Source organism: Thalassophryne amazonica, chromosome 17, assembly GCF_902500255.1.
Source record: "Thalassophryne amazonica chromosome 17, fThaAma1.1, whole genome shotgun sequence".
NCBI classification, from domain to species: Eukaryota; Metazoa; Chordata; class Actinopteri; order Batrachoidiformes; family Batrachoididae; genus Thalassophryne; species Thalassophryne amazonica.
The window spans coordinates 20,790,663-20,807,053 of NC_047119.1; the positions used below are offsets into that span (position 1 = coordinate 20,790,663).

General features: G+C 39.9%; 2 protein-coding genes across 8 annotated transcripts in view; one reads left to right on the forward strand and one right to left on the reverse strand.

Moving 5' to 3' along the window:
- Positions 1-286: 286 nt before the first annotated feature.
- On the reverse strand, positions 287-6,643 carry LOC117530064. Of its 2 annotated transcripts, XM_034192997.1 has the most exons (5): positions 5,897-6,643; positions 5,050-5,185; positions 4,450-4,879; positions 2,811-2,986; positions 287-2,566 (listed from the first exon to the last, which is right to left on the reverse strand). In XM_034192997.1, exons 1-5 carry the CDS (start codon positions 5,926-5,928, stop codon positions 1,982-1,984), a joined length of 1,359 nt encoding a protein of 452 aa, XP_034048888.1. In that variant the 5' UTR covers positions 5,929-6,643; the 3' UTR covers positions 287-1,981. The 2 variants fall into 2 exon arrangements, with proteins under 2 accessions (XP_034048888.1, XP_034048889.1); XM_034192998.1 differs by lacking the exon at positions 5,897-6,643 and having other exon boundaries at positions 5,050-5,325.
- Positions 6,644-12,858: 6,215 nt separating this feature from the next.
- prrc2b (proline-rich coiled-coil 2B) overlaps positions 12,859-16,391 on the forward strand; it is a 71,362-nt gene continuing 67,829 nt past the window's right edge. For all 6 annotated transcript variants that reach the window (XM_034192348.1, XM_034192351.1, XM_034192350.1 and 3 more), the window contains exon 1: positions 12,859-13,075. The gene's annotated coding sequence lies outside the window, so the exon portion shown is untranslated. The remainder of the gene's footprint in view (positions 13,076-16,391) is intronic.

The following is a 16,391-nucleotide window of genomic DNA, read 5'->3' on the forward strand; positions in this document are numbered from 1 at the left end:
TAATTGCTGAAAAAAGGTTAGAAAATGAATTATTTTTGTGTCAAGCTGTATTCTGTAGTGACTTCAACTTTGCTGCCTGAATGTTTTGTCTGATAGATATCTCACCATTCCTTTAGTAATTCAGGTAGAAGTCTCACTTTCGTAAGTCTCAATTTATCCCTTTTTAATTAGCTTCATTTTTATTTTTCTTCATATCAGGTTTTCCATCCTAAGATATTCTGTAAGAGAAAATTCATAGAATGGAAATGCTTTTTCTCTCAATTTGGTGGGTCACTTGACAGTCGCTTTGACTTTGTATATTCTACTAATATAAGAATATACATGAATGAGATTCATTTCTCTGTGATATACTGAATATTCCAGTCTAGTGTTTTCAAATTTTTCAACTTGGCCCAGAAATTATTGAATAATCTTACTTTCACCCTGGCTGGCATGGCTGTTTCATTTATTTATTTTGATATTTTTGCGGAGAAGCACTCCATAAAACGGCACCATGTGTGGGTTAAGAGCAGTCTTTAATATTACTAATTAATAAATGTAACAGCACAGTAAAAGCATAGAAAATGCAGATTTATGGTGAAACTCTCTTAAAAACATTGATCACGCCCACACTGGTTTCTATTTATGTCTGGTTGTTAGAGGCTAACCAAGATGGTGGCACTCTGACAACAGCCAACCAATGAGCGGATCAGCCCGGTCCGCCATCTAGTGGATTATATAGAAATTGATGGTTCTCCCGCTACATTTATCTAAACATTTGGCTTCAGCAATTTGTGCTTTTATAACAACTGATAGTGTCTTACCATTAGCAAAAATACAAACTGATACAAGCAAAGCTGCACTTAGTGTCCATTAAGTTAACAATATCACTTTTAGTTCTCGGGAACACTGATTCTGGTTTAAATTTGAGTCTTATTCAGTTATGTAAATGGGAAAGGCAATATCAGGTATTTTTCCATCCATTGATAACATCAGCATTTCTGGTATACTGACAATTTATGTGTCGCGCAAAACAATGCATAAACATTTTTCACATCAATATTTGACTTTCAGAGCATGTTAATCATATTTTCCTCCAGTTGGATATGTTACACCCATTTAACAGAAGAACCATAAAATCCAGATTTAGCAGGCTAGAGTGTGCATGGAGACAATTTGAAGTAAATTCTTCCCAAAGACAGATTTTGAAACATGATATAAAAATCAAAGCATGTCAGCTATTCTGTAGAAGCAATGATTAAGAAAAGTCGGGCTATGGTTTTGATCCTTTTTGTTTGAACCAGGCTCATTTGAATTTATTTCTGCTGAACTTTAAATCGTCGCCCTGCAGCAGAACAACAATTCATCCAATTGTTTTGTAGTTTCAGCCCAACGTGGAGTTCACGGTAAAATCTGTAAAGGCACCTCTCATTTGCTGCTGTGTGGACGAGTGGCAGCACATAACATTTTTCCTTCAGTCTCGGATCTGGACGTTAAAACATGAGACTTAATATCCACTGTGGCGTCTCAGAGATGTTTCCAAATAATTTTATAAATACTAACATTATGAAATCAGACCACAGACTAAATCTGACATGCACCAGGAAAACAAAAATAACCCGGAAACGTTCGTCACTATTCACATGACACAACCAACCAATGGGAGGCCAGCATAATGCACTGCTTTGTCCCAAACCTTGTGATTGGCTGCCAGGGCCAGTAAACATCAAAATGGCCAACAGGGAACAACTCTAACAACATTTTTCTTCAATCGATGCTTGATTTTGCCAGAAATTTCCACATTTTCCCCCAAAAACCGGAATTCCTGAAATTTCAGGAAAACTTTCATCACTGTACATGATATCCACAACTTCAATGCTCAAAACCCATCCACACTGGTCCTGTTTAGTACACACTTGCCCACTCTGCTGTGGGGCAGGCACTGTAGGGTTAAGCATGGCAGAAAAGGCACCACCTGAGAAGTCAGGGTGAGGCACACCTGTCAAAGGAGACTGTTGTTGTATTTTCTGCTGCTGTCCAAAGGAGGTGGTGGAGGAGTAACTGGCAGTGAGTGGAACAGTGAAACACTGGCTGGAATGCCGGAATGCTGCTGGAGAGCAGACAGGCACTGTTGCACTGGTAGTTGTTGCTGTTGCTGGAGGCGCTCCACACTCAAGCGGTATAACAGCTCATTGCAGTTCCGCTGGAATTGCAGCCACTGCTCCTCTGTCATCTGTGCCACTTCAGACTCCAGGTAGTGGCAATAGGCGACACGGCGATTGGACTGCTCCGGCAAGGCAGACAGTGCAGCAGTAGCAGCTACGGGCCTGGATGCCAGCCGAGTGCACATGTTGACAATGGCCTTGTCGACTGAGGGCTTCTGCTTCTTGGTCTTCTTGGGGATAGTCCTGACAGTCTGGCTGCCTGCGGAGGTGCTTGGCAGATGGCTGTCAGAGATTGGGGTGACAGTTGCTGTGGTGTTCCCACTATGTTGCTGTTTGGTTGTGATGACCTGGAGTACGTCATCCTCGTCACTGTCTTCCTCGCACTGGACCGGTGGAAGGAGACTGATGGTCTGCGATGGTGGCTGAATGTTTAGAATTAAATACTTTAAGAATGTGACAACTGGTGGAAAACTGAGTGACACACACAAAAACAATATGAAATGCATACAATACAATACTAAATATAAAAAAACATTTAACACAAATTATGTGGCACTTTACAAATGAGGCACAAAACAAAACTGATTGATAGGTGGAAAAAATAACACGTGTTTAGTATTTTAGAAAAATGTTCATGGTTGAAAACCAGAGAAACAATGTACTCACCGCACCAAGCTGGCTCGATGTAGTCCGCACAGTCATATGTTCATCCAGGAACTTGAAGGCCTCCAGAGTCCAGCGTTGTTGTCCAGTCAACGTTTTCGCCGCCTGCCCGGACTTTGTCTTCTTCAGTTTTCCATAGATGGTCCTCTTGTTCCGGAACCAAGTCATAAGGGCAATAGCTGCAATGTAACAACTTCAATAACTACACTGCAAAAACTGATATCTAAGAAAGTAAAAAAAGATGTGTTTAAAGAAAATTTGACTTAATTTTTGTCTAAATTGAAAAATAATCTTGTCAAGCATTTTTTTTACATAAGAAAAAATGTCTTGTTTTTGGGAAAATGCATCTCACTTTTTCTTAATTTTTTCCAGTTAATATCAAGCTGTATTTAACCAGTAACAAGGAAAGGCAATGGATTTCAAATAATCTAAGCAAAGGAACAAGACTGTTTTCCTTATTTTAAGACAGAGGCTAATCTTAAAATAAGAATTATGTCTAGTTTTAAGGCACATTTTGATTATTCAGTGCCTAGACATTTTGTTAGTTTTGAGAATTCTAACAAAGAAAATTTGATTATTTGGCTTATTTTGAGAAGGCCAGTTTTTTCAGTGTATAATTTAACGGCATAGACACTGAGATCCATACATTATATTCAAGCACACACACACACACAATTTATGGAGAGATGCTTGGATGATGGCTACATACAAGAACACTGCAGATAATTTATAAATACTCTGCAGCCTTGGCAGGCCAAGCAAAGAAAATGACATTCTGATTAATTGCGGGTGGACGAAATAAATCATGAATGAGTACCATGTTTAACTATTATGTTTCCACGATTTTGTTACCATGTGTATGATCACAAGTGTACCACATCCACTTTCTTATGACTACAAAAAAAAAAAATACATGGCACCACATGCTTCTCACGGTGACACTGCATCTATCCTATCCTTGTCAGTGCTGTGTCTCTTCATTCGTTCTGCAAGTTATCTTGTGCCCACATGTATGTTCAACATTAAACAGTGAAATAAACGTCTCTGGTCAACACTGCATGTCTCAATTTAAACCAACAATCAAATATGCTTGTCTGTGTGCGTGTATACTTTGAAGCAAAACTATCTGTGCAAAGAGGTGGGGTCGCCCCCCCCTTATGGCTGTTTCAGCGCCACAGACAACTCCAGAGTATATCTCACTGCACCAGGAAGGTTGTTAGTGCTGCTGCAGCAGAGCGACTGATCTGAGACTTCTATAACACATTGCTAATTAGAATACTTGCAATGATGATCTGGTAAGGTCACGTGCAGAAATCTAAATCAAAGATCTTTGGTGTGGATGGCTGGAGGGGGGTGATTTGTAGTAGTGGGTTTGGATGATGTAAGAGCTAATAAGCACATTGCTAATATATGTGTATGTATCTTAGTATATTATAATGTATATGTTATAATTCTGTAATTATTGTTATATATTTTCCAGATTATAATTAATTCTATTTACATATTGCTGTAATTAAATTATATAGAACTCCTATATTCCACTTTTTATATGTAAACTGACAAATCTTTATGTCAGTGTTCTGAACTGAACATTTAACATGCTTTTGGTCAGTTTATTAAATGAAAATTATTTTCTACTTACCATCCACACCCATCTCCTTGGCCTTCATCTCCCACAGCCTGTTCTTCTTGTGTTTGCCCTTTAACTCCCGCATAGACTGGTCATAGAAGATAGGTCTCTCCCTGATCCACTCAACCAGCTCATCCTCCTGTTCCACTGTTAGGTCATTGAAGGTTTGGGGCTTTGTGCGCCTCTTTATGTTCTTGGGTACCTCTATTTCCTCCTCACTGTCATGGCTGCTGTCTGGGCTGGGCTTACTGGCCCTCTTGGTGCCATACTGATGAATGCTGGCTGTGGAAAAAGATGTATTTTTGCTGGTCTCAATGGTGTGCTCATAAGGCAGACTGCTTGCAGCTGGCAGGGTGGTGGTTGGAGCAGGTGGTGGAGCGATAGTGTCAGGGGCAGAGACGTGAGCCGGCAGTGTCTTTTGCAGTGCAGGTGACAACTGAGCCTGTAATACAGGTATGTATATTTTGAGCAACCTTGGATTGACATAGGAAGGAAACAACCTATTTGTGTATTCTAAACATCAAAGTTCAAAATCAATATTCTACATTCAAACCTGTGAGAACTTCTCTCACTTCAAAATTACTTTCTTCTGGAAACTTATCAATGTTATACCTCATTTGCAGGGGGAGTCCTCTGTGTGGGGAGAATGACAGAGCTGGTGTCGCTGTCACCACTGTCTGGCTGGATGAGGGTTACCTTCTTCCCCTTTGGTTTTCCCTTTGCCTTTCTTGGCATTTCTGCAAAATTACTGAAGGAAACACTTATTACAATACCTGTAGCAGTCAGATGGAGAACCTGGTCTTTAGGGCCCTGTCCCACTGGCGTTTAGGAGGATTTGCGGATGGAATGCGCACAAAAGTGGCCCACATCCGCCAAACAACCGCAATAACCGTGTAACATTCCTGTATGAGTCGGCCGCCATCCGAACACGTCCGTGATCATCCACAGAGGCACGCATGTCCGCAGCCAGGATTTTAAGAGCGGCTCAAAAATCCTGCTGTGGATGAGATCCGCATCACTGCCTGAACACATACTGAAGACATACGCAGGACATACACAACCAACGCGCCGCATATCCCCTGTCATCCGCTGATATCCGCAATGGACAGGTTGGCGTGGCTTGGCGGTGGACCGGGACAGTGTGCAAAACAGATATGACACGTGCCCAGCACGGCCACATCACGGTCACAAATGGTATGTCCCGCATGCAGACCGAGTGGGCACGGATGAAGCGAGTGCATCACGGCCGCTGTGCCCCTCATGAGAGCGCCTCCGCGGTCGCCTTCGCTTCTGTTCCCTGTATATCCGCTTTTCTTCCTCATGTATTCGCTGATCCACCCAGGACATTTGTCATTTCCGCCCACCTTTGTTGCGGACGCTCAGCTTTTGTCTCCTCATTTCATGCACAAATCCTCCTAAACGCCAGTGGGACAGGGCCCTTAGTGAGCAAATTTCTTACCATTTATTGCTTCTATTTGTGCACCTAAACATTCATTTTCTATACCCGCTCGCTCCATTCAAGGGTCATGGAGGAGCTGGAGCCTATCCCAGCAGTCATGGGGCAAGTGGCAGGGGCACACCCTGGACAGGACGCCAGTCTATCACAGACAACTAAACAAGTGATTTCAATAGTTAGCTGATCTACCTGTCTGAAGTGTTGTACTAGTTACTGCCAGGTGGTGTCCACTGTCATATCTTTGTTTTTTCCTGGTATGAAACAAAATATTCTCACACTGGGTGAGCAATGTCTTCTTGGCTGTGTAGAAATTATCTTCTCACACTTTGTTAAGGTTGCATTTGGTGTAGTAATCAGTGTCTTAAGCTTTAGGCATGAAGAACGTCCAGTGTGTTTGTAAAGGTTTGTGTCTGTCCGTAGTGAAAGCAAGTTATGATGTCAATAATTAAATCAATAAAAATAAATCATTACTGCTGTTTGTAGCATTCTGCAGTAGCTAAGCATCATGTCAAATAATTACAAATTTGATATCACATAAATAATCAGCAGGCCAATACAATAGTGCTGAATTACGACGGAGTTTTAGGGCCACAAAGAATTTTTTTTTAGACTTCGAGAATAAAGTCATAATATTATGAGAATAAAGTCGTAATTTTACGAGAATAAAGTCGTAATATTACGAGAAAAAAGTTGAAATTTTACGAGAATAGAGTCATAATATTAGGAGAATAAAGTCATAATATTATGAGAATAAAGTCATAATAAAATATTCCTGTTATGTGTCAGACGCAGCTCGGAGAACCGACCAGCGTTTGAAGGACCCAGTATGAAATAAGCAGAGCACGGTACAAAGGCTAACTGAATTTAATACATAACAGTGATAATATAATAACAAAAAGGTGCGGCCTGGCGTGGTGCGCTCCCAGCAGCGCTAACGGTCCGGAGCCAGAAGCTGTTTCGGACCCAAGGACCCCGCCGACACCCCCCAGGTGGCCGCAACAACCGAGTCTGTGAAAGAAGGAACCATTAATGTGAGTCCACACTCTACACACAGAACACTTAAAGGCGTACAAACAGCAAACACTTCCTGGCTTGATTACTGATCAGCTTCCCAACCTGCAGGCATGGAACATCCAGTTCACAAAACTCCACTGCAGTGGAAGCTGATACATGACTAACAAACAGCTCAATACAATAAGGTGTGAGGGACACCACATTTACTGACTGTATAACTGTTAGTCACAAAATCTAACGTACCTCAGGAAGTGTGCTGACGAGCGTGAAACCTCACCCCCTCCTCTTTCACAGACTGTGCATCAAACCTGGACGTTCTCAGCATCCGCTGCTGATGAGATGGCTCCCGAGACGACGATCTCACCCGTCTGGTCACAAGGTCGAGTCTCTGGCAAATACACACTGTGCACTCCAGTCTTAAATGCCAACATGTTCCAATCCATCCAGATGCACCACAGCTGTGAGTCCTGACGAGTCGCAGGTGATCAGGGGTGAGGTCCTGACAGCCTCAGCAACACAGCCACTCAGTCCCAAACGCACGCCACCTGGGAGGAAAACCAAAAGACAGAAACAAACCGGCAGCCAGGCCCCCCCAGCCATATAACAATTCCAACTTTTTTCTTGTAATATTACGACTTTTTTCTCGTAAAATTACAACTTTATTCTCGTAATATTACGACTTTATTCTCGAAGTTCAAAAAAATAAAAAATAAAATAAAAAGAAATTCAATGTGGTCCTAAAACTCCGTAGTACTAAATATTAAGGTTGCAAAAACACTGAATTTAATGAAAACCTGAAGTTTTAATTTGATTTTGGTGATGTTTGGCCAGTAACTGTATCATGAACTAAGCTCAATATCAGTGCTGATACAGATCTTGTGCATCCCTACCTCCATCCTCATTTGTCCTTGTTTAGTCCTGGGTCTCCTCCTTTTGGGGGTCACTGAAGTGGCCACACTAGTCACAAAATCAAGAATACTTAAAACACAAACACACTGGTTTAAAGACAGAAAAATAACCAACTACAGGAGTTAAAACAAACAAACAAAAAAATCTTCTGATTTATTTTTTCACGGCCAAATCATAAGCTGTTCACCATCTACCTTTTTTATAGAAACCGTTTTGCCATCACATCCTAGGATTTAAGGCAAAACAAGGTGGAGACAGCCAAGAAAACAACAAATTGTTCTCCTGCTGAACAAGATTATATTTCATTCACTAACCATTGCTGCTATTTTCTAATGCAGCATCATATTATGGAAAGACTTGAACCTACACAAATACTTCAGGATAACAAATTTTAAGGGGACAGCTTTTCTAGAGCTTTTACTTAATTCATAACAATTAAAATCTCAGGCCTGTAGATAGTATTCGAAATGGGTAGGGTCTTTTTTTTGGTGAAAGTTATTCTAAAAATCGATTTTTGAAAGTGGTCCATTTTATATCTTGCGTCCAGCCTTGATTCTGCGTCAGCTGCCGTCATATCGACGAACTTTAATCCTTGCAACTGTTATTATTTTGAATGATTCTGTACTAACTTAGACAATTTAAAACACAAATTAGACGGGAAAAATATTTACGAGATTTCATGTAGTAACATATTTCAGCCACTGGGGCGAACTATGCCCCCTAGGTCTATTAACTTTTTTTTTTTTTAGTTTCTATGAACTCGCCTGTTGTAACTGGATGGAACACAGTCCGGTGTTTCTAGCCTTATATCGACACCACTTTTATTTACCCAGACAGACGTGAGCCTCAGCGGCGTTTGGATGGAGATGGAGTCCGTTCAGTCCTCGGCCTTCGTGAGTCGCAGCTGTGAGGTCAACCACCGTCTTTTTTTTTCCTTCTTCATCTTCTTTTCGCACCTGTGCGTCCAAATAGCTGGTTCCGCTAGTACCAAACGATAATTCAGATTTAAAACAAAGACAGAAAACTCAGCAAAAAATAAATCCTTTGTAGTTAGCAACAATGACGCTGCCGCTCGTGCGACTTAAATTAGAAGCTCCTCCCCCAGGCTCGCGCGCTCAGAGCACGTGGCAGAGGCGCGCGGACGATGGTCCAAACCTGGTCCAGACCATCAGTGGTCCAGATACAGGGTCAACTGTGGAACCAGGTCAAAAGGGCTTAAATAAGTATAAGATTTTTGCTGAAACGAAAACAAACAAAAGACACCACCAGCTAATTAATATATATTTTTATTTTCAATTTCAATTTTCAATTTATTTTCATTTATATAGTGCCAAATCACAAAAACGTTGCCTCAAGGCGCTTCACACAAGTAAGATCTAACCTTACCAACCCCTTGAGCAAGCACACAGGCGACAGTGGTAAGGAAAAACTCCCTCTTAGGAAGAAACCTCAAGCAGACGACTCAAAGGGGTGACCCACTGCGAGGGTCACCTTAATTGCAGAGGGTCATGCTTCATTGAGGAATTAAAACCACAAAAGCTTCTTTGAGTATCCTAAAGCTTCTTTTAGTATCCTAAGAGTATCCTAAGTGGTCATCCAGTAAATTAATTTAACCAGACCTTTTCTCAGTCAAGTTTGCATGGGCAACATAAACAACTGTGCCCTTGAATGGCAGTTTGATTACAGTTTTTCCAAGTTGAAACATGTTTCCAGTAACTTCTGAATACAAGGGAACATATTACACAAGAAGATGCAAATTGCCAATTGACTTACTTGAAGCTTAGGTAAGCTGTTAACTATATAACTAGTTATTTAATAAAATGTCTTTACATTTGATAAGCCACAGTTATTTTGAAAAGTTACTTTATTAGTTACTTTTTAGTTACTTTATATGGTTACTTTATTAGCAGCTGCTGACAACTTGTAAGTAATAAGGTAACTAGTAAGCTAACTTGGTTACTCTTAAGATTATTATTATTATTATTATTATTATTATTATTATTGTTTATCCGTGCACACGCTGTTTGATGAACATTTTCCTCTACTTGCACCCATCTTGTGTGTTTTTAAGAGCTGACGTAACGTGGATTTCTCCTCTGTGAGATCAATAAAGTTTATCTTATCTTATCTTATCTTATCTTATCTTATCTTATATCTACATGGAAGCGGACACCCTCATTGAGGCTGCCATGTTGATACAGTAGCCCAAAACAGACATACTGTATTTTTTGGAGCATAAATTACATTGCAGTATAAGGCACACCTGCCAAAAAATGGATCTTCAAAAGGAAAAAACATATAAGTCTCACCAATATATAAGTTTAACCTTTGCTCTACACTGGTAGCCAAAAGGCTTTTGAAATAAATATAGTCAAACTTTACTAACTTTGGGCCACTGAAATAAAAAAATAATGTTTGAAATTGTTATTTGGTTCTAGTTTTTAAGCTATGTTATGACTAAGTTATTAAGGGTTAATATATAACACTTTTGCTGATTTTTAAAGTGTTACAAAAAGAGAACAGGTGAAATATTATTCTATAAACAATCAATTTGAGATCCTCATTTTTGTGAAGTGGAAGATCATACATGTTGCTTTTCACATGAAAATTCAGTAAGGTATGTCTTCTATAATACATTCCAATTCTAAGGTAAAACTCTACTAGTGTACACTAAGGTCAATATCTAAAAAAAAAGAAGAGTAGAATAGAAGAGTAGAATAGATAAGAATAGAGCCACTTAGGTGCCTGGTCTTGAGAACCAGGGATGGTAGGTTGAAAAAGTTTTTTTTTTATATCCCATGGGAACTCTCCCTACCCACCTATGCGGCTCAAGAAAATGGGCAGCATGTATATAAGTGATATTTACACAATCAGGGTAATAAACAACATTTATAAGAAATATAGTAACTACATAATATTATAGGAGTAAGGCTTCTAAACCTATATATAACATAACAAGGGTAATGCAGTATGAATCCCTGTTGCCAAAAACAAAAAACATAGAAAGAAAAAAATCATGACCCATGATGGGCTAATACAGTATGTCACCTCACCACTAGATGATGCTACATCATAAGTGTAGGTTTGATCTTTGGCTCATCTGAGATTTTATTTAGTATTATGTATCAAATTTTAATGTGTTGAAGAATCCAGCTGAGAAAAACGCTACAACTTTCATCCTGTTGTTTGATTAACCCTTTTATGGATTTGTGGATTTCATAACAGGTGGTTTGGGGTGGGTATCAGGAAGTATAACCAGCATGTTGTCTCAGTTGAATCATCAGTGGTCCATTTGTCACCAAGCTACTGATACCTGCTGACAGTACTTACATTAGTAACATACAAATTATATCATACTAAAATTTCACTCAACAGAAATACTGGAGCGCACATTACTTAGATGTTCCATTAGTACATTTAACACCACAGCAAGCCATATTATCTCCAATATTTAAAAAGAAATGTCCAGAAAGGACAAAAAGGACAGCAGGTATATGGCATAAAATATTTTAAACTGATGAGTTATTTAAAAAAAAAAAAATCACCCCATACAGTTGTCGAAGCTGACACTCCCTCACAATGTGAGCTTTGACATTTTGGCCATGTGGCGCATTTCTCTGTGCATCATGGTCAAGCATGCAGGTGCCAAGGACCTGAGTAGCTGGAGAAGGCCAAGCGCACCCCCACGTTTCACCTGGAAGCAGCACATAGATGGTTAATTTAGAAATGTGGGAATGGGCCGGTTGTCTGTCTGGATGGTTACCATCCAGGACCCAAGGAGGTTGGTTCCATAGCATTGTGGAGGCAGCAAAAACAAAAACAAACAAAACTACATAAAAGTTAATGGAAGGAAAAAATGTGATCTTTGATGCATAGCTTCAAAAACAGCTGTTTATGTCAAAATATTTTGCTAAGTAACCTACTATGTTATAAAACATTAACTACTGCATATAAATGCTTAGTTAAAGATTTAGTTAAATATGCATACAGCAAAATAGTTGGATTGTCACAAAATTTCAATTTAAATATTTCTGTAATAATTTAAACATCTGCATAAATATTAAGATACATATTGAGTTGCTCTAGTTTAAATAAAGTTAAATAGCTAAATATTTTAATTTTGTATGTTTAAATATGCCCTGCGATAGACTGGCATCCTATCCTGGGTGTACCCCGCTTCATGCCCCATGACTGCCGGGATAGGCAGTCATTAAGTGACCCTTAATTGGAGTAAGCGGATATAGATAATGGATGGATGGATGCTTAAATATTTAGGTGAGGATGCTGTGATTTTCTTTGGGAGTGATTAGGATGGAAAGAATTAGGAATGACCATATCAGAGGGACAAAACAGGCAGAGAGGCCAGATCGAGATGGTTTGGACATGTTCAGAGGAGGGACACAGAGTCGTGGGTATATAGGGAGAATGATGCTAAGGATGGAGCCATCAGACAGAAGGAGAAGAGGGAGGAAAAGGAGGAGGTTTATGAATGTAGTGGAGGGGACATACAGGTGGTTGGTGTAACATAGCAAGATGCAGAGGACAGGATGAGATGGAGACAGCTAATGTGCTGCGGTGACCCCCAAACAGGGGCAGCCGAAAGAAGAACACGTTTGCTGAATCAAACAAATTTGCTCTATACTTTATTAAATATTTGGTAAATTATTTAACAGATTATTTAAAAGAAAATTCTTTAAAAGAAAAACAAAACCTGAGTAAAATCCTGAAGGAGATACATTAGATTATTTTTTAAAAACAATTTTTGATAAATTTGCAAACTAACCAATCAGTTAATTTTATAAACAACAGTTTAAATGACAATAATTATATTTGCTATGTATTAATCATGATGTAAACACGTTTTTTTTTTTTTTTTTTAACTTATTGCAGTGATAAGTTGTGCATTAGTCTGTGAAAAACAACATGGTTTTATTTTATTTTTATTTTATTTTATTCTATTTTATTTTTTTTAATTTTTTTTTCGCAGTACTAACACTCGCCACTGGAGGCACCAGTTGGCGTTTCGCTGGAACATCGTTGGGTTACGTATGACGCTGTGAGCCGAAGTCAAGCTTCCAGCCTGCCTACGCCGCCTGCCTGCTCATTCTCAGGCCGGGTACGACCCAGCAACAACCCCTGCGACAGGCGGAATCTGCAAAGATTGGCTTCTACAATCGCCCATCCATCCTTTGATTAGAAAGCATTCTGTGGAAATATTTCTCGCTCACTGATCACAAGGCACACTCCGACGTTGAATCGGTGAGTCTCGGATGTGTGATCGTGTGCCGTCTCCTTTTTTTGCCTGTCTTTTCCACTCCCCAGTTTTATTGTTGCTTTGTTCTTGGTAGCAGCCATTTTTAATCGCCTTGTCCTACATTCCCACTGCTGTCACAAGATTACACTGCAAAACTAGCAAGTCGTAAAATGTTAGTTCGTACTCTCTGAAATGTGTTTTTAGCAAAGGCAAGCGTCCCCTGGAAACAGTGATATTTGCACGTCTGTCATGGTTGTTTTCAGAATACCATCCTGGAAGTTTAGCTAACTGGATTGCCATTTCACCAGTTTTTCAAGAAGCTGCACTGCACTGTCGAAGCTGTTTCCTGCAATGGTCGTTATTCTGTATGCTGTTAACAGCACGTTTAACCAAAAACTATAGATTTTGTTGTGGTCGTTACGCCTGAAAAACGCGCTAACGATGTTATGTTTACATGGCATTCCCGATTAGTGGCTGGCTAAACTACTTAGCTAATGCTATCAGCAGGGGATAGATGTTACGTCCTTTGACGTTTACATTTTTTGTGTGTTTGCGAACATGGGTGGTATTTGTAATCTCACTGCCCATTTCATGTCACTTTGTAATACGTGTGGTGTTTTGTCTGCTGAAACGGTTTCAAATTTAAGTGTTTATGTTAACGCTAACGTAGCTTCGAGGTAGCCTACTGGAGAGGTCAAATGTTGACACAAACGAGTATTGTACTGTGGCTCAGTTGTTCTGAATGATGGTTGAACATATAAAATGACAATCACTGTAAAGTACTGTCGTGTTACCTTTTATAGCTGCTGTTTTTTTTTATTGAGGTTCGTACCCAACATCATAGTTCAGGTGGCGTGCATTAACTTCATTTAGATACATGACAAAAAATTTAAGTCAAAGGAATGTAACAGAAATGGTTGTGGTTGGAAAGACCTTAAACTGCCCTTTGAAATGGTGTTCAAAAATTTGCTCGATGTCGAGTATGAAGAAAGTTTATGAACATTTGAAGTTTGGAAGATCTTTAATTTAAGTCTGTTTTTGAAGGGAAAACAACAAAGTTGTAACGGTTTCTCATAATTACATCTCAAAATGATGGTACTCTGGCAACACCTAATTATTATCTCATTTAAATGTGTGATTTGCAATGAACCTTCATTTAAACACTGTTTTCTGACAGTAGTTTCCAATTTCGCCATGTCCGCCGTCTTGTCCACTCAACATTGGTTTTGGAGGATCATTAAAATATGCATGTGAAGGCTTCAATCACCACCAAACTTTGCAGGCAGGCAGATAATTACATGAATTAAATGTTCTACATGATTTGAAAACCGGTCTTACCAATCTTCACGGTGAATTTTTTTCTACATTTTAGACACAATTATCAATCACAGAATTTTCTAACTTTTACTCGTCACAGGAATGATGTTCGAAAATGAGGTTGCGAGTGGGGGGGGATGATTTTAACTATGTTATCAAATAGGAATATTCATGATTGCCAAAAAAAACCCCGCATTCCACGATTCCACGAAGCGCAACTCTGCTGCCTGGAAAGTCTCTCAAGCCAGGTACAGCTGATACAACAGCCACAGCAGCGGATGCCATATTTAGGTCATACTCGCATACCTACTTCATGCGTTGTTGTGATTAAGCTTTCCATAGTCTAGGTTCAAGCTCTTGAATTCAACCATTGAACCCATCCTAGCTCTGTTGGTATTCACCAAACACAAATGTAAATGTTGGCAGTGGTTCTCTGCTTCTATTGATTTGATTATTCAGCTGGTCTGTGGAACATCCTGAGACTATGCGGGATCTAGGGCTGCAGCTATGATTATCTTAGTAATTGAGTATGTATCGATTATTCTGGCGATAATTGAGCAGTCGGCTATAAACGTACTTTTGCGTTTTTAAACATTAACAGTTCAGGGCTCTCCCTAAGCAATGGCACAATGTCACTGTGTCATCATGGAGATTGTCAAATTTAGCGTATCCCTTTCTCTTTTCCTGGGTAATTGTTTATTTTTTCACATCTTTGCAAGTTTTGGATCTTTCCTGGTGTCAGGAGCTCAGCCAAAGTCAGGCCAGAGTCTTGACATTTTGCTGAAATGGCGATAGGTTGTGGCTCTGTTTTTTCTTTTCCTCAGCGTATAAAATTTAACCATTTTTATTTATTAATTTTTTTAAGGTTGGTGGACTGGATCCCTGCATGAATTTCTTTTTAACATTTTCTCTGCGATTCAGCCAATGCATTTCATGTTCAGCTGGAGGCTGAACATGCAAGCCTTGCAAGTCACTGGTTTATATTATTATTATTATTATTATATATTATTGAGTTACCATGTTTGTGCCGTATGTGTGTTGCCAAAAAAGTGAAAATTAAAAGCGAAACACTCATTGCGAGTCTAAGCAGAACACAGAAGAAAGAGTGGACTTCTTCTAAAGACTGTTTGTCAGTGTGGCTGGGACGGAGCTGTGTGAGGCAGTGCTGAGCCCATCACACCGGGCAGAGAGAGGCAGCCACCCAGCCGCCGCTCTGTAGAGTGGCCAGCGGTCCGAAACTGTGGTTTAAAAAAAACAACAAAAAAAAAACACACACTGCTTCACTTTAAATGCACAGTAAGACATTTCAGATAATCAGCGTGGACCGTCTTTTTCCTAAAAGGCTTTATTTACTGTCGCATGGAAAGCTGTAGCTTTTGTGCTAATTTGATTAGCGCTTGCTCTCGTCTTCTTTTGTTTGTTTTTCTGGGGATGTTACAGCGCCACCACACAGGCACTGGCTTATACTACAACGTTAAATGAAGCTTTGAGGCACAGGATTTGCCTCAAACATTTTTTGTAATCGAATTATTCGAATTACTCGACTAATCGTTTCAGCCCGAGCGCGATCCCCAATCTGTGGCTGGACATCATACCCAGCTTGTACATAGGTACTGTGGGTGCTCTGCAGATTCTGGATTCTGGGAGTCTGATTTCTTCCTAACGTAGTGGCTTCCTCTGTGTTGTGTTGTGATTCAGACTCTTCCCACTCGCTCCCCTCGGGATGCAAACTCGCTGTCTCCAGCATGTGAGGCAGACGCTCTGACCAGTCGGCTAAAAACCCCAGGCTCTAGTGAGTGGCCAGAGTATCCTTTAGCTGTCAGGGAGTGAGGCCTATAGAAGTATGCACGTGATGTAGTCAAACCCAGAAGCCAGCAATATACCAGCATGTTGGATGATAAACAAAGCAACAGCAGCTGTGTTCGCTTGTCCATAAATTGCGTTGTCACTTCTCACAAGGTAGACAACGGGACAGTCCACATTGTGAGAACATGAGAACAGTTT